Here is an 18916-nt window from a genome sequence, read left to right on the forward strand (position 1 = left end):
GTGAGCTTTACCTGATTTGCAAAGCTGAGCTCACCCTTCAAGTGGCCAAATGCAAGTCAAAAGACAGGAAAAGCCTTGCCTGCTTTACAGAGCAGTAGTCCCCCACCACTGCCACAGGTTTGGATGAACTCCGAGACCTGAGCAGCAGAACGGACCATGCAAAGGGGGAGAGGAAGCAGAGCCACCAGAGTCCTTTGTTACTGAGAGAAAATCAGTGGACTGCAAAGCCAGCTTTCTGAGTGGGACTTATGAATGAATAGAGTCTATAAGAAGAGGAAAAACAACTTATTGGTGCCAGGAGCCTAATATTTAATCTCATAAAGAAACCAGAAACTGAACATGATATTTTACTCCATCTGGACTAAATCTACCCATCTGCAAATATTTAACTTTGAAAGATAGTTGAAAATATCTGTTCTTAACTTGCATATTTGTTTTCCTTAACAGCCTGTTCTTCGGAATCAGTGGCATCTAAGAGCAGCACCACTATTCTAAATATATGGTCTCTCTTTATGAGAAAAAAAAGACACTCGGAGACGATGAGCAAGTTCAGAGACACCGGACCGCTGCACCAACGCCTCCTGTCCCTCTAGGGCTGTTGGACTTAGGTAAGTGCTATTTAACTTTGTACAGTTTAATGAACTCGGGAGAGAGGGAGTGTGGGGCTGGGAGCAGCTATTTCAGTTATCTCTTGCAGCTTCTTATTTTTAACAATTTGGGGGTACAAAACACATTTTTAAGCGAGTTGCCCGTCCTTAGAGTGCAGCGCAGCGGCTGTCGAGCAGAAAGGCAGCAAGCCCTCCCGCTGGCATCCACCCCCCGCGGGCCGCGCGGCTTTCTGCCTCCTGTACCCCGGGTGACGCCGTGGGAGGACAGCGGGGGTTGTGTGACCCGGTGGCGGCCCCGCTCGGGTCCCGGTGCCCGCCTGTCCGGCCGTGCCCGGGGCCGTGCCCGGCTCGCGGCGGCCCCGCCCGCGCAGCGCGGCCCCGTCAGCGGCGCGCTCGGCCGTGCCCGGTGCGGCAGCGACACCTGGCGGCCACCCCGCCAGCCGCGCCCGGGAGCCGCCCCGCACGGAACCTCGCACGGAGTTCGTCCGCCTGTTCGTCCCCGCGAAAAGGTAGGAGGTTAGCTGGACCAGAAAGGCCGGCGTTTGGCTTGATTTGTCCCGGCTTTAGTTTTTCTTCACGGCAAAGTTCAGACACCAATGTTTCTAAGAAAGGTGATTCAGGTAATTTTACAGTAAAAATATCAGATATATCACTGAATGAGGCTTAAATGATACCTTAATGTTTTTAGTTCTTGGTTGTACTGTTGGAAAAAAAAAGTCATTTGGGAACAGCCACATGTAACAGTGAATAGAATAAAAATTTCACTTATATGGAATAACTGACCATTCCAGTGAAGTGGCAGCACATCGGCTTCCCAGCTAACAGGGAAACCCAGGCAACGGCAGAAGAGCATAGAGTGTGTTAATATTTCCTCTCAGAAACAAACTGCAAGTTCAAAATAATCTGTCACTCTAATTCCACTGCCAATAGATTAGGAACCCTAACTACTGGGCATCTTTTTTTGAGTATACAGTCACAGAATCACAGAATATCCTGAGTTGGAAGGGACCCAAAAGGATCATCAAGTTCGGCTCCTAAGTGAACATATGGGGATTGAAATGCAACCTTGGCGTTATCAGCTCCAACTGAGCTAATCAAGATCAAAATTTGAGCCAGTTTGGTTCAAATTTTCTCAAACGTACACATATTTAAAATGCTGGAATACATAAACACAAGCCTAGATTTCTGCACTTGCAAGAAGCTGCCTTCCTCAGTGTAAGAACTGCCATCACACACCGCTGTACTTCAGCAGTAGCTTCATTTCGCTCCCATTTGTCACGTCTGCATTTCCAGCCCCACTGTTGCTGCCTGGCTCAGTGAACGCACGCTAGACTGCAGATTTCCAATCCAGCTGTATCCTTCAGAGGTACATCCAATTGCTATGTTCTGAGGAATGATCTCCCACAAGATTTGTGATTCAACCCTGTCTACCTGTATGATATTCCAGAAAACTAATCGGCAGGATGACAGCTCATTCAGCACTCTGGAAATTTACCCACGCTGAGCTCCTCTTTAAATAATGACCTGACATTTGTTCTGTAGAGGGAGACAAAGCCCAGACTGATGAAAACAGTTGGCAGCTGCTTTCATTTGTGCCATTCAGAAGCCAGATGATAATTTGTCCTCGGGGACTCATCACTTCTTGGCAGACAGGACATGTCCACTGCACTTTGCTATTACTTTTGCTGTTACCTCCCACCCCTGGTGCATGCAGCACACAGAGAGTCAATATTCAAGGCAGACTAAACTAAAGCTGACTGCCAGGAGTCATGAAGGATTCAATGATACTGAGAACTGGGAGGTAAAGTCACAGATGAATTTGGTGCTGATAAATACAAAGAAGTCAATATTGGGAAAGACAAATTTGTTAGACCCACAGAAAAGTTTAAATTACCTATTGCTCAGAAAAAAAGTATTCCAGCCGCTCTGAAAACAGCTTAATGAAGACATTGCTAAGCAATGATGGTCAAAAAGGCAGATGATTCCAAACTAATAGGCAACCACACCAAACCAGAAAACATTATTCCAGATGAATTGTGAGTTCACCTTTTGCGTACAGTGTGGAGTTCTCGTTCCTTTAAATTAGCTAGAGCAGAATCATGAAATGTACAGACAAGGGTGACCAGGATAATCAGAGCATCTTCCATACAGGCAGAGATTAAATAAATGAAGACTTTTCAGCCTGGAAAAAAGAGGTTACGAGGAGCTGATAATAATGTTGGTACGTAAAATCCTAAATGAGATTAAGGAGAACAGATGCAATTACTCATTATTTCTCACAATACAAAACTGGAACACATAAAATGAAGTACTTACATAGCAGGTTGCATGAAACAATCACCTAATAAAGTATTTTTTCCACACAGCCAATACTTCACCTATAGCATTTACTGTCAAAGGATATTACAAATGGTAACAATTTAGAATGGTTAAAGATATATTTACCTTGGACAAAAAAATTACAAAATGCTTCTCCAATACTTAGAAACACTACATAAACAAATAGGGCTGTCCACACCTTAGCTGTGGAAGAGCAGTAGCAACAACAGTGAAAGAGAGACAACTCTATGTATTTATACTCATGCATGTGGTCCCTCTTACACCTCTCTAGATGCAGAGCCTGTGGTCACTAAGAGGTGAGAAGATAAGTATATTTTTCATATTGCACTTCTTATTCTATCTGTTCCTGGCAGTTATTTCTAAGGATCTCCCAAATTGTTGCTACTACATTGGATGCCATCTATTCTGCCCAGCAACAAAGGCAGTCATAACTGCACTCCAGAGGCATGCATGCAGAGACAAGTTGAAGCTGGTTTCCCTCTTTAAGGATAAAGAAAGCAAAAGCCCCTGTGTGCTGCAAATGTTCCAGCATTATCTTCCAAGTGCACTATCTGCTCTGGCTCCTAAGCTGAATGTGTTGAAGAGTTGAACATGTCCAGTTCTCATCGACATCAGCAAGGTCAGGCAGCAGTACAAGCACCCATGCTGTTATTTCAATTCTTCCCTTAGAACAGGTGCTCTATTACATGATGTGTCCCGCTGTCCTGGGACCCTCTGCAGCCACTTTCAGTCAGGGTTGGTTAGTGAAGGAAAGGGAGCCATGGTTCAGCCTCGGAAGTTACAGTGCAATACAAATGCAAGTGGTGCCACCAAGAAGTTGAAGGGACACTACACAAAACAGCACCAAGTTCTCAAATGCATCTGTTTCCTTGGCTATAGCACGAACTGCAGAAACACAACACTGGTTTATGGCTGAATCAAATCTCCTTTTAGTCACGCTACTGTCATTGGCCTTTGAAACTGTTTTAGTTCAGGATGCCTGCATAAGCCTTCCTTCTTTCACATAAATATCCAGTGCCGATTTTTGCTGAAGAAAACGCAGGCAAGACGGAATTCACTGTTCAGTCTGGAGCCAGGAGTCCTTTGCTGCTCGTGCCCACGCAGATGAAACCACAGGGGTAGAAGACCACAAGATCAATGTAGAAGCTGCTGCGGGCTCAGCTTCCTCCCCACAGTGCTGTGGTGACCTGGGCAGGGCCATGGGGAAGCCGTGCAGCCAAGGCTGCCCTGCGGCTCAGAGCTGCACCCAGCCAGCACCAAGCCCCTCAGCCAGAGCCCTGCATGGTGCAGGCAAGTGAGAACACCGCTGTGGGGACACAAACCTGGGTCTCACAGATGAAGAAAGGGAGAAGCTTGGTCTCACTTTCTGCAATACCATGGCCACAAACAGGCTGGTACAGAGCAGGAACTGGTGTGCCACAAAGCGTGGAAGAGTTTCCTCTTCCTCCCAAGAGGCAGGGAGGGAGCAGAGCACCAACCACGCACGGTTCAGTTGCTGCTTTCCTTATGAGGCTGTGCAAGCCTGACCCGTGGCTTGGGTTACCCTGCAGTCTTGCTTTCCATGACTCCCTTCCCTTCCCTTCCTGGCTGTAGACTTGGAACAATCACTATTTTAGAAGTGATTGATCAGTGAGACTGTCTCCACGTAAGGTGCACCACACATCACTAAGACAACACAGAACATGAAGCAGCTCACCAAGAACATGTTAGCACAGAAATAACAAGGCTAATATATATTTGCCTTTTCATTGTATGAAATATATTTATTTTTAATACACTTACATTTACTTATCCCATCTCATTTGATAGGATTTGCTCTGAATGTAGCCACCACTTCAGTTGAAAAGGTGTTTGCCCCTCTCTGTTCCTCAGCAGTGTCACAGCTCAAAGGCTGGGACAGCTGGTTCCCACATGAGATCTCCTTATGTCAGATCATTACAGAAACCAGCTTGGGCAGCTTCCCAGACAGGTGCATGTGTTCCCCCACAAATCCCAAAGACAACAGAAGAAGAAAAGTCCATCCAAAACGGAGAGGAAGAGGGGATATGCAGTATCTTCAGCTGGTCTTTTCACAAAAATGTCATTTCATTTCCCTTTTCCCCAAATACAGAGCCCAGTGATAAGAAGATGAAACAAAAAATTGAAACTGTAAAAGAGGATCAGTTCTGTGCTTTGGTAGTGTCCAGTATTCACCCCAGCACAGCCAGGAAGGAAATGGTTTGAAACACCAGATGCTCTTTGCAACTGATATTTTGAATATATTTCCAGCAGGGATTTCTTCCCTCCCCATGAAAATAGACACACATTCTCATTTAACAACTAATTGATTTATTTAACAATACAAATTTCTTTCTACTGCATGGTTTAGCAGAGAGAACTTGAGAAACAAAATTAGCTTCTTTTCTTTTTTTTTTTAAAGTTTAAATGTTTACACAAAAACAACCTTTACTTCAGTAAATATAAAATTTACACACAAAAAACTACATTAAAAAAGAACATAATCATGACAAACCAACCAACCAAAAAAAAAAAAAAAAAAGGATGGGAATTCAGTGTAAAGGATCCAATTGCAAGGAAGGCAAGATGGGGCAACACTAACAAGGCATCCCATTTGTACACCTAGGTATCTGAAGTTGTAGGTACAATACGAAACCAAAATACATTAAAATTAGAATTAAAACCTGTATTTTTATACCATATTATATTATGATATAAATATCTGTAAATTCTGTAGGCAACACAGTTAGTGTGTGAAATACACAGTTTGCTCTCCACTGGAAGGTCACTGGAGTGCTGCAGGAGCACCGTGTCACCCACGAGTGCACTAATGGTCAGCAGGGAGCAGACTCTGCCGTCCAGCCCGGCTGTGATAGCCCCTTGTTTCTTTGCCAATCTGTGCTATTTCTCACACATCCAATGATGTGATGAGAAACTCTGGTCACCTTCAGCAGTGATTTCCAGCACTTCATCTCCTGGCATCAGTGTGTTACCTGACTTAGGCATATTCACCTGCCAGATCCCATTTCTCATTCCCTTTTGCACTTTATAACCTGAACTCTAAAGCTATCTTGTAGCTACCAAGAGAGACTGGCTTCTAGGTCGAGATATTTGGGATACACAGTTCTTCAAGCCACCTTTAGGAATCTGTAGAAATACTTAAAGAAGGGTGGACAATTCACGGTCTAAGGTTATGTGATACAAAAAACAGGGACTTGTATAGTGATGGTTAACTTTAGATTTAAATCTTTAGCATTTTTTCTGTTGCTTTAATATTTAAACTTAACATTCAGTTTTCATATATTAATTGAGCAGAGCATCTTATTGATGGAAGTGCTACATTATCTCCAAAAACACTAGATAGTAAGGGAGACTGTGAAGTTTAAAATTAAGTGTAATTTTAAAAACCATTTAAAGAAATCAAGACTTTTTTTTTTTATATAATCAATATTGTGACTGGCAACCTATAAAAGCTTAAATTATAAAACTATTAGTGACTCTACTTATTTAACTGTATGTACTATAAAGCTGTATTTTTGTTACTTACAGATGTTACAAAACTTCCAAGCCAGAAAGTGAAGGGGAAGAAAGGTAGTCTAAAATAGTTTTACAGATTCTGTTTTTACTTACAAAGATTCATTTCCCCCAAACTGTTTTTATGTCATAAAAATCTGATTAAATTTATTATACTCCTCTCTTTTCTGGGCAGATGATACAGTGTTCAATCATGCTTTGGAAGACCTTTTTCAATGGATAACTGTAGTTCTCTAGATCAGCAAGTCCAACTTGCTTTACTCAGAAACAAAAGCACCAAACTATCCCTAAACTTGGCCCTGGTCCTGAAAAAAAACATTGTAGCAAGACTGAGACAGGCTGTCCTGAGAGCAGGACTGGCCCTGAAGCAACCAGCTACATTAACTTCTGGAGTAAGCATATGCAATGCTCTCATTTTAACTTAAGAAAAGAGTACTAAATTTAAGAAAATTGTAGAAATTTCACTTGTTCTGTTAAAAACAAAACAGGGAAAACTTAAACAATCCACAGGTGTGCATTAAACATTTTATAGCAAACCCTTGCTTATGTATATTAATTTAAAGATTATCCACAGGGATCTGTGATACATTGGCCCTGCCTTGTTACTATAATTAAATTTATTAAAATATTAATTTAAAATAGGAAAACAAAGAAACTACTCCATGGGGAACATGTTTATTGTGTTTGAGATGATACACTGGGTGCTCTCTGAGCTACAAAGGGAAAAAGGAAATCCTTTCATTACAAACTGACAAAGGTAAAAGTTAAAACAGTTTTCACAACAGCATGTACCACATATTGGAAATAGATCTGGGTTTAATACAAATGACATAATTCCTAGTAATCTACAGCTACCTTTAATAACTTCATACAGATAATGAATTAGGCTAAAATGCACTATAATATTTGGTTGACTTCAGGAACAGTATCCTTAGTACATCACAAAATACATTTTGATATCCCAAAGAAGCAAGACTTGCAAGTAGGCATTTTAAACATAACTAATCTACAGCTACAAACTTCTACTCTTGATAGCATTTACCTTTTTGGGGGGGCAGTATCCCAGTCTTCAAAAGGATAAAAGCAGAGTAGAATCAGTATAACATATACACAGAAGTCCGTATTGTAAAGGCTATAAAGATTTGTTGCACACTGCAAAGTTGCCTTCTGCACCTTCACACTGCACAAGTAGTTTGTCATTTATGTTGCATATCTCTTGGTCCACTGTCTGGCTATCCTGTCATGTTCTGCTCTGTTGGTCAGGTACTGAGTGGCTATGCTTCCAACCAGAGGGTCAGCTGCAAAAGGCAGGAGAAAATGCATCAGAAACCATTAAACAACTAAAATAAAAAAAGCAAACCAAAATGAACACATGATTTAAAATGATTTAAAATACAACATCCTGTCTAAAATATAGTTACATAGGAACAAATCTTGCCCCACTCAGGTGCTCTGCTTTCTCTCCTGTGGAAGGGCCACTGGGTAGAGGGGACATTCAGTGAGTGCTGCCTGGTGCTCTCCTGTCACAGACCTGCACAGGACCTGTGTGTGTGAGGGCATCAGGGCTGCAGCACCGCACCGAGGGGACACAGTTTGCTTCAAAAATCATCAGGTCTTTGTACCAAAGAGGCTCATGCATTTCTCCCTGACTATGAGCACTTTCTGTAAATGAATTGTCACCTCAGCACTATTGCTCCGTTCCTGCCCTGACTGCAGGCAATTGGCATTCATTGCGTAATGACACTGGTGGCACAGTTGTTGCTGAGAAGCTGTAGGGCTTCCAGAGGAGTTCCTTCCCTCCCAACAGGAACAAGGAACTCTCTTTGAAAAAGGGAGAAATCTCTCAGAACATCACCCCCCTCATATTTGCAAGATTAAACATTTAAATTGTTGTTTTAAGAGAAGAGACTTCCTGTGGCCCCTTCTGACATGCAGGATTTATGAGTTTATAACTCAAGAGAATGTTGTTGCTTTCCTGGATCGACCACTCACTTGCTGGAGCTCCTGCAATACAGACCTTCAATGACATCAGCTTATTTTCTCCATTATACCTTGGGAAAAAAAAAGACTTAATGCTATTCACATTCTGTTGGGCTACAGGAGAGGCACCATTAAATGTGGGAACCACATCCAATATGGAGTGTTTCATCCTAAATTTTAAAAATACTAAATTTTATTTAATCCGCATGCAATCAAATAGACAAATTACACTCCATAGCAACTGAGTCAAACAACCAAGAGCAGACACCCAGTGAACTATCAGCTCCTTACCTGGGTTGCAGTCTGTCAGAAGAGAACAAATAGACAGAAGAACCTTTGAAATAGTCAAAGCAGGGCTCCAGTTGTCTTTCAGGATGTCCAGACAGATGACTCCCTGACTGTTGATGTTGCAGTGATAAATCCTGGTACGGAAAGTAACCTGGAATCACAACATGAGAGATAGGGAGACAATCATTCAATGCTGCCCAGGATGGTGCCCCTTGGCTCTGAGCAGCCACAGCACCCACGGTGCTCCCAGTTCTGCAGAGCTTCTGTGGAGGCAGCTCCACTCTGCTCATCTTAACCACAACTGTTTGAAAGAGGAGCGAGCATTAACTGGAGCCACGGCTGCCCCAAAGAAACCTACCATGAAGAGATTAGGTGCATAAACTGCTTTCACACAGGCCCTCTCTCTGGTACCCACAAAAAATGTAGGACCTCCTTTATAGTAATGTAGCTATTTAACAAACACATTGCATGTCGGGAACGTTCTGATCACAAATGTAACTTTACTGTAGTTTCTGAAGGTGAAGAAGCTGACAGAATTTGTCTGCAAGTGCAGTATAAGTTGATCTTTTTTCTTTCTTTCAGAATCCTAAATACAGACCATGAAAATATTTAAATAATAACATTTAAAAGTCGAGTATTGTATTGTTCTTGTTAAATTAGCAATGAAATATCTGTCTTACCCTTCATTAGGCAGGATATAATATACAGCCAAAACAATGCTATTACACTAACTAAATCCATCCTGGTTTTAAATTATTTCAGACTAATATCGATAGAGCATGTGAGCATTATTCTGCACAAATAACTATTTGAGTGCTTTAATTAAACAAAGCACAAGAAGATAAGGAAATTTTTCTTTTTCAAACTGATGCAGTGGGGGAAAACTACAATGTTTCCTGAAAATTCAAAAATTATCATGCTCTAAAAAAAAAAACCTTCAAGATTTGAATGAGGAATTTGTCTAAAACTCTGCATCATCATTTCATGATAACATTCTTAACTCATAACATATTAAATGGTGTGGGTTTCAGAGAATTGTGAAATATAGAGAGTGTATATTATTCTTCATGCTGCAGTCACTCTGGGAATGAAAAAAGGTATTTGATTTATAACAATGTTAGAGCCACAAAAGCCATTAAATTGTACAATGTTGTGTGGTAGAATGTATTTAGTTTTGTGAGTATCAGCAGTGTTTTTTCTGGTGACTTGGTCAAGAGTTGTAATTCAGCAGTAAGGAAGGGGAGAAGGGAAAACCTTTAATTTCTTTGATATCATTATTAAATTACAATTTGTTAAGTGTTCATACTATTTCTGATCAAGGAATTGACATTTTAAGTTTAGTTTAATTTAATAAAAAGAGTTTTTGCTTAAAAATATTATCAAACAAGTTCTGTTTGATATCTTAGCAGTAGTAAACAGACATTTTATAATAATGGAAATCATCACAGTGATTTACCCAATTTGAAGTCACAATATAACACTCTAGTTGTCTATGTAAACTTATTTTAGCTTTTTAGTACTTTGCTAAAAATTACATGATAATATTTAATATAGAATCTGGCTCATAACAGAAAGATTTTACTATACATATATTTTAGTAGTTGGAATGAGAAGAAGCAAGAATAAGAAGATCTTGTGTTGTTTACTACTAGAATTATAATTTCTTGACTCTTACCTCTTGATCAGAATTATCATCTCATTTACCACTTGGCGAAGCTTGGAAACGGACTGCGGTAATGAGGAATTAAATTAGACAGGATTTTTCTGAGGTTGCAAGCCAAGATTTTGGACCTTGTAGTTTTCAAGAGACCATAAACAATTCTGATATTCAGAAAGCGATGTGCACTCACTTGGCTGCAAGTCACATTCTCCTCATCTGTGAAAAAATGGCAAACACAGTAAAAACCTTACCCTTACCTTTGGTGGCTTGAATGGATAGTCAGATGAAAATGTGATATCCAGGAAAAAAACGCCTCCTTCATATACAGAACCTGGAGGTCCAAGTATAGTAGATCTCCATTCATAAATGTTATCTCCTTTAGGACCAGCACTGCATAAAGAACAAAGAGGAGAGAAAAAGAAAGTCAGATGTACCTTAGAGAGAGGCATTTTATGGATTTCCTTCTCCATTCCATTTTGTTCTATAAAAAACACTTGCTATCTTTCACATCTGCCTAATTTCCAGCTGGTTTCAGTGGGCTCAGTGTTTTACACTGGCACAAAAGCTGGGTACTCTGCAATCCCTTTGGAGATACAGTAATGAAACAGACTGATCGGGAACTACTGGACTTCGCTGTCTGACACAGATGCCCAGATCTGCTTCCTTGAGTATGTGGTTGCTCTGAGGTTCTACATCACACCCCTCCAGTGACATAATACTCATACACAAAGGAGTTGTACATCTTGACCACATTCATCTTCTCCAAGCATTTAACAGATCACACCTTCATAAAAAATGGGACTTTCAAGTATATTGATACACATTTATTGTCACTTGTTTCACAGGCTAGAGTGAAATGTTACACCCTTGGGCAGCAACACTAGGGAAGGGAGAGAGAATCAAGTAACATGGAATTGAGTTTCTTACAGCACTGTCATTCCAAATAACTGTTTTCTTCAGGATATATTTGTGTTATGCCTCTGGGCAATCGACAATGAGACGAAGAGCCAAAAATAGTTTATTTTAAGAAGTACAATACTGAATGCACTTCTCACTAGGGGAAAGGTTATTGCATAATTAATTATTAAAGTTCTGAAAGAAGGGATAACGAACCAGCATTTTCTTGACTTCTGAGCTATCATTAATGCTATTATCATACAGTAACCATCTAACCTTCTTGCAAAAAAAAAAATCAAATATGCAAGTAAATCTGGATAGAAACTAACCTAACCTTCCATGAAAGGGCCTAAATCCAACATCCTGAGATCCAAACTGACTGCTATGGGAAACAACACTGCTAAGCTCACACAGACATGGTAAATTCATCACATCTATGCCAGTAAGTCAGTAACATAGCACTGTAAAAGATCCTTTCAATTCTCCCCTCCTCAGCAGCTTCCCATGCCCCATCTACATCTCACAGACAAATGGTGAAGTGTCCTCATCCTTCCCTCCCTGTGCTCCCAGGGAACAGGCACAGAGGACTGTCATATGGGATTGCACATGAAGCAAGCGACAGGGCACGGCACCACACTGTAGCCTGGGAGTTTGTGGCTTCTGGAATTGCTCAATACTCAGAGGAGCCTCCCTGCAAGACCTCCAAGTGTTAAGGCTCTTCCTATGTAATGTCACCTCACATATTTGTCATACATATGTTTGCAGTCTGTAACACGGCATGTTGGACATTCCTCCTTACTGTGTAGTCAAATGTGGAGTCAATCATCAGAGACAAGGAATATGAGCACTCTGCATTATGCATCTGCAATCCCCACACCAAAATTTTAGCTATTTTCACTTTTAAATCATATTTGAGAAAAAAACCAAAAGCCGAATTTGATTGCAAATTTCCTTTCAATTTATAATTTTCCAAGATGCTTTTTATCTTTTAGACATTTCACATATCAAATGTTGCAGGCTTTCATAAACAGGACAAAATAATCACGGAATTTGGCTGACATCCTGTTTAATTAAAAACAAAAAATTGTTTGATGAAGCAGTAGCTATTTTCCTGTTGCCAAAATGAAAGTGGGTAACAATGGAGTGCTGGCCTCCAGAGCACAGTTAGGAAAGCATAACTACAAGTGATGTCAAAATAAAGTTCGGGTCTAAAATCACTCACCTTTCTATTTGCAATGCATGCATACAGGTGGAAGAAAAATATTAGATAATTTTTGTGGGGAAAAAAAATAAAAAAAGGAAATCCAGAAGAAAAGAAGTCAATTTTTTGTGATATAATGAACCATTTGTACTGTCAGTCACTCCAAAAGATAATTTTATTCACGTTCCCTAAAAAGCAATTAATGTAAGAATTGAAAATATTGGGGCAATAATGGCAATATTTAAACCCATACAGGCCACTGAAATGTTTAAATTAATTATTGACACTCATCAAACTTACAGCTAATTAGTATTGTGCTTGAAAACCAAATTTCTATGGAGCAATTCAGTTTCAGCATTATGTGTCTCAACAGTTTAATGCAGAGGTTAGTGCTCTTGCCCTGTGTGTCAGGTACCTTTCTTTCATACACCTCTAACAGCTGGATGCAATTCAATCAGATTAATGAAATAGATGAATTAAATCAGTGATATATTTCAGCCCAGTGAATCACTCACAATTAAGTGTGGTACCAGTACAGTGCCAAACTATCTGGTAGTCACTTGCCCAGTCAGAGCAGGGGCGTCTATCAGCTGGTAGCCACAAGGTAAGTGCAGTGGCTCTCTGCCTGCTGCCCTCTTCCACTCCCACGAGCAATACAGAAAAGGATCGGGCCATAAAACGAGAGAGGTAACAAGGCCTCAGCCTTGTAAGAGGAAGAAAACGCTGTGTTTGAAACCCATCCTAACTGCTGAGGAAGAATTTCTGCAGTGTCAACAGAAACTTAAAACTGTAACAATAACCACATTCAGACACAGAAGAAAATTTTAAGTGGTAAATCATTACATCTGAATGAGGTTTGTGAAATTTCTATTTAACAGCTGGTGTCTCATTTTCAGTAGTTTAAAAGGTACCCCTGCTTCATTAGAGCCTGAAAATCACTGCAATTGCTACATTATTGGTTCAAGAAGACACACACAAGACATCACGGTCAGCTTCTACAACCTGTGTATTTCCACTAGAGATCACCCTCAGCCAGCCATACTCAACCTTGTTAAACTCATATCTCAAAAGAGATACCAAGGTAATCTCTTTTGGATGTAAACAAACCCACACTCTCTACAACTCAGCAGAAGATACCAGACCTATTCATGGCACTCTCAGCCTCTGCAGTGATTTCCACAAGGACAGGACAGTGGGGTTACTCCCACTTGGATGACTGCAGGCAGAGTGGAAAAGTGCAGTCCTGCCTCAGGCCACACCTCGGTTGAGCACCGAGCTGCAAGACAGTGACACTGCCTTGACTCTCCGGACTCTCCCATCAGGAAGAGCATTGCCTCAGGGCTGCAGAAAGACACAAGCAGGGAACTGCCACTCCCTGTTTTCCTACAGAGAACAGCAAAAAACTCAGGCTGAAGACTGGGAATAAGGAAGCTTTACTCTGTCCTCAATTTTCTATTTCTTTGATACACCCAGTAGAAACACTGTCCTCCTGTTGGGCACTGAAGAGGCTGGTACAGGAGACACTTGTAGGGACTGTACTTGAGCTCTTCATTCCCAGAAGCTCTCCTGGTGTTCAAGACACTCACTGTCCTATTGCAAGCATAGGCTTCAAGCATCTCACCTTAAACCCTGAGAACTGTGATGAGTGACAGCCCAGGACTCTTTCTCACTGTCTGCCACACTGGACGGAACACCCCAGGCAGAACACTACAATGGGGAGCTCACGTGGGTTTTCTCCCCTTCTCCTTTTACCACAGAAAGATCCAGCTCCTTCTGACTTCCCCCCCAGGCTCCATATGAACACAAAATTCTCTCCTAAACACAAAATCTTAATGGAGCAAGATCATTGTCTGATGACAACTTGAGTGTTTCAGCCACACAGCATACCTGTGCAGCACATTGCTGACAGCCTGCTGCCTTCCTAAATTAGCTAACGGGACATCACAAATCCGGTAAAGGCATCAGCAGTATATTCTCAATGAAAAACCCACTTGCTTAATTTTTTACAATATGGGTTAAAAACATCTCAGACAAAATAACAAAGCCATTTAATTGAAATGACAAAATATTATTTGCAAAATTATGAGGTTTTACTTCATACATTAAGGCTGGATTGATTTTTAAAAATAGATGAAGTTAACTGGCTGCATCTGCTTCCTAAGTAAATATTCATTATGCCACTTTATCTGATCCAGATAAGACAAAGGATTTATAACCATGCCCTAGCCAAGCTAGTCCACTGAACAGATTTAATTTACAAGTGTGACTTCAGATTGTGAATTTGAAAAGATGTGAGGTTAAACCATGGGTTCACACCAGGTCCTTCAAATCTAACTCTGCTGAACCCTGGCTCTCGAGTTTCATGAAGATGAAGAACAGCTTTTCCAGTACAGTGTAATGAGCATTCACATGGATGCAGTAGCATTCACACCAGCCTGCTAAGACTCTTGACACGTGGTTACAGAAATCCAAATTCAGCTTTTGTTACGATTCATTAAATCAAAATGCACTGAAGCTGCCCATATGGAAATAGCTGCAGGATGAGAAACTAGGACAAGAAATTTCTAATCTACATCATGCTAGTAGCATGTTGCTTTCTGTACTTGCTAAATGTGCTTCTGTCAACAGCACTCCTCTGAAACACGGGGTTCTAAATTTGGCAACAGAATGAAACTTCATAATACTGAGATTGCGATAATTAAGAAGAAAAAGGGTGAAAGAAAATGTAATTTAGCTAGATTTGATGTTAACTCTGTGTTATGCTTTATTATGATAAAGAATACGGATCTGTAATAGGATTCAGTTGGGGGTGAATGTGTTTGTTTTTTTAGAAGCTTCTGACAGTGAAGTCTGTCAGACCCTAAAACATTCATATGCCATTGGTACCACAAAACTAAAGTACTAGTCTACATCTCAAGAAAATCATCAGAGGTGCCCACATAGCACAGATTAAAGTGGTGAGATATTTTCCCACATTCTCCTCTCAAAGGCTCTGCCCTTACGTCTGATACTCAGGTAGGTAGAATAACAGAACCATAAAGGCTGGAAAAGACCTTTAACCATCACAAAGACAGCAGCTAACAAACCAAATGGGGCACCTGGAGTGAGAGTTAGGTAGGAAAGGAGCTCCCTCCATCCTTTCCAAACGTTTATCTCAAAATGAGATTCAGCAAAAGTAAAATTCCCAAAGCCCTTCACAGTCTGCTCAATCACAACAACTGTGTCACAATAGCATAATTATAATTTTTACAGCAATCTTAGTGAAGACAGTTTTAAGAGAGGAAAGAGATTTTTTATTATTTTTTTTTTTATTTCAACTGAAGATACTAAGGAAAGGAGAAGGAACGCCCTCAAGTATGATCCACAACCATGTGCTCCATAATGCTACATAGTGAAGTTCTGCAAAATACACAACACAGCTTCAGAAGCTGACTTTTACAAATCCTAGTGTAAAAAAGCACTCAGCATGTTACCAGCACAAAAAACTTTGTTTTGGACATCAGTGTCTCAGCTAAAGCTGTTGGATGATGTTCTATACAACTTGAGACTAATGGGGCTGCAACAGGTCCTATCAGCATGCACAATTCAGACAAATACACAGATCCAGGTGTGGTGAGTCTGTCTGCCTCACCATCTAAGCTCCTGAGCTTGAGGAGCTCATTTCCAGTGGCAGGAGAATGCCCCAGGCTCAGGCAACTCCAGCTTATCACAGAGGAGGAGATTCATATCTACCATGCAGGATATCTAATGTGGATGCTGATGCTTGCACCTCAGACTTCCCAGACAATCAGGATAGAGATCGGTGACTCTGCAGCACAAGGAGCATCTAAAAACTCCCTACAACCAAGGTTCTCCATCTCCCTCTGGTGACATCTACTCTTCACTGAGTGCATGGGGAGCCTGGTTCCTAACTCAAGGCGCTAAGCTCAGTACTTGAGAAAATCCTCCTCACTCTCCATGCAGTGAGAAAGGGTTGTCTAGCTCTGTTTTCACACACTATCTTGTAGCACACTTGCCTTTTATCTAGCTACAGATACACACTGTCATGCTGTTGGTAATTAAAGAACAAAAAATAATCTCACCAAAGGATCTCTATCTGATGCAAGCTGTCTGAGAGTTACTCAGTGAAACCTGGAGAGAGGACAAATCACTTACCACTAGTTGTATTTTAATGTTAAACATAAGAAAGGAAAGATGCTCAGATTATTTTCATGCTTTGATATTTTCAATATTTTTTAGAAAATTTATCCACCACCCTGTTTTTCTTAATCCTCTTTTCCCAAGTGTGGAGGCATTCTTGTATTTTTAGTTACAGGGTGCAAAAAAGAAAATGAACATTAATTAAAAGGCATAAGTTTGTGGGTGGCTTTTCTGTGACCTGTGTCAAGCATGGACACAAATTTCCATTTTCTTTATTTTTCAAGGCCTTGTTTACAGTGCTCTCTGGAGTACTTATTCTGAGTGTTCATATTCTCAGCACCAGTGCCTAAGCACCTCTGCTTACAGAATCTGGGTAGTACATCCTCTAGACACAGAAAGCATACTGGTTTCACTGGCAAGAGCTACAAGTATAGCACCAGTTTCAGGACTACAGCATTTTTCTAAGGTTGGACATGCAGGCTGTCTGTAGCAATGTATCAAAACCATGTTGAAAACGCTGTTTGAGAAGGTGCTCACTATTATTAAGGTTTACAGGTCATGTGCAATTCTTTACAAAGAAAAAATCTCAGTCTATTGTGTTCTTTCTATAGCTACAACTGTTCTTATTTTACCTGCCACTGAACTACCTGCTACATCTGTTTGTCGGAAAAGGTTATTTACTGCTTCTAGCAGATCCACAGAGGCTTCGTGGAAATGAGGATACACAGAGTCTAGTTCACTGTACAAACCTTTTCTTCTGTCACTTCCCTAAGGTCTAGCATGCCCTTAAGATTGAAATCTAGAAATTACCATTTAAAAAAAATAAAACCTATTTTTAACTCATGGATCCCGTGATAATTCAGCTGGTTGTAAAGCAGTGCAGGACTTGTGCCTGAGGACATGGTTCAATGCAAAGCAAATCCAACTTGAGAGCTCCTCCTGCCAGATCAAAAGCAGCATGGCTGCTCAAAGCAAAGTGCTGATCCAACCTAAACTAACTTGGCCAAAGTGTACACATTCAAAAAACATCAATGGATTAGCTTTGTGCTTAATCAGGTATCATTTGCCCTCATGCAGCCAGTGTAGGGCATAAACTTTAGTCTGTGTGGTCTGGTTTAGAAATGTAATCATGCAGCCGCTTTGGTTCACATCAAATTGTGCCATGAGGGGAATCTGACCGAGTGCAGATCTGCTACTGGTCAGGCTACAGAGAAAAAAAATGTGTTTTAGATTAACAGAACCTCCAGTGCTAAACTTGCCATTAGTAGCAGAATATACACTGTTGTTACCAAACAAAGCTGAGTAACAAATCATTTGCTATTTCCATTTAAAGTTGTAATATGTAGATAACCCAAGTAATGTATTTTGGAAAGCTGGCAGTTTTTCCACTGCCAAAAGGCCCATTAAATTAGTTCACTGCTAAAACAGCTCAACATTACTTTCCTCCTTGTATTCCTACTAGTTCCTAGGACCTTTCTCGCTACTCTTACAAGTCTGCTCAGCCTCTTTCCATCTTCCAGAACAACTCTAGCCAATTATGGAGGCAGAGTTCCTGTAAGTTTTATTTTGAAAAATAACTAATCCCAGAACATAATTTGCTAAATTAAAACAGAAATACTGAATTCAAACCATGAAACAAAACGTATTAGATTGCTCCTGTCTATGCTCTTGATAGAGAAGTTGTATCCAGGCAATACACAAAAAAGTTTACCAAACATAAGTTGTTTTTCAAAACAACTCAGGAAATCTCAGGACTCACAGGCATGAAGAAAGTTCCTGCTGAACATTTGGTTTATTTTAAGTAACTTGAAATCTGCATACAAGTCCCTCTCACGTGTCTACACAGGAGAAATTATCCATACTATCTATTAAAACACAGAGCAGGACAGTCAGTAAAGGGAAACATTTCCTGCTACTCTGCCATGTGTTTATAATAACAAAGCTGTAATTTAGCATAAAATGGAAGATCAGCTCCCTGTCATCAGTGCTGAAACACCAATGGTACTAGTGTCAAAACATACTGTTTTCTTGCTGTTGGTACAAAGCTCAATTTGCACTAAGGCCAAATCACCCTGTTGAAGAAATTTGTCTAGCAGGTACACAGTTCACATTTTCCTTACACTCCAAATTACTGATGAAACTGAATTTAGTAAAAATGGAAAATTTGGCTTTTCTTCCATTGGAGAGATCCTTCTCAACTCCCTAACATAAACAAAACTCATTTGGGATACAGGCATATTTTATTCTTCAATATGTTTAGCTTCCATACCA

The 18916-nt window shown here is 40.5% G+C and overlaps 1 protein-coding gene across 1 annotated transcript in view; it reads right to left on the reverse strand.

The window, feature by feature from the left end:
- Positions 1 to 5259: 5259 nt before the first annotated feature.
- UBE2E3 (ubiquitin conjugating enzyme E2 E3) overlaps positions 5260 to 18916 on the reverse strand; it is a 58086-nt gene continuing 44429 nt past the window's right edge. The window contains exons 4-6 of the mRNA XM_050339975.1: positions 10665 to 10797; positions 8751 to 8898; positions 5260 to 7777 (exon numbers count right to left, since the gene is read on the reverse strand). Coding sequence (XP_050195932.1) covers positions 7680 to 7777; positions 8751 to 8898; positions 10665 to 10797 — 379 coding nt within the window. The 3' untranslated portion in view covers positions 5260 to 7679. The remainder of the gene's footprint in view (positions 7778 to 8750; positions 8899 to 10664; positions 10798 to 18916) is intronic.

Source organism: Myiozetetes cayanensis, unplaced genomic scaffold (assembly GCF_022539395.1).
Source record: "Myiozetetes cayanensis isolate MyiCay16 unplaced genomic scaffold, myiCay2020 scf9, whole genome shotgun sequence".
NCBI lineage: Eukaryota > Metazoa > Chordata > Aves > Passeriformes > Tyrannidae > Myiozetetes > Myiozetetes cayanensis.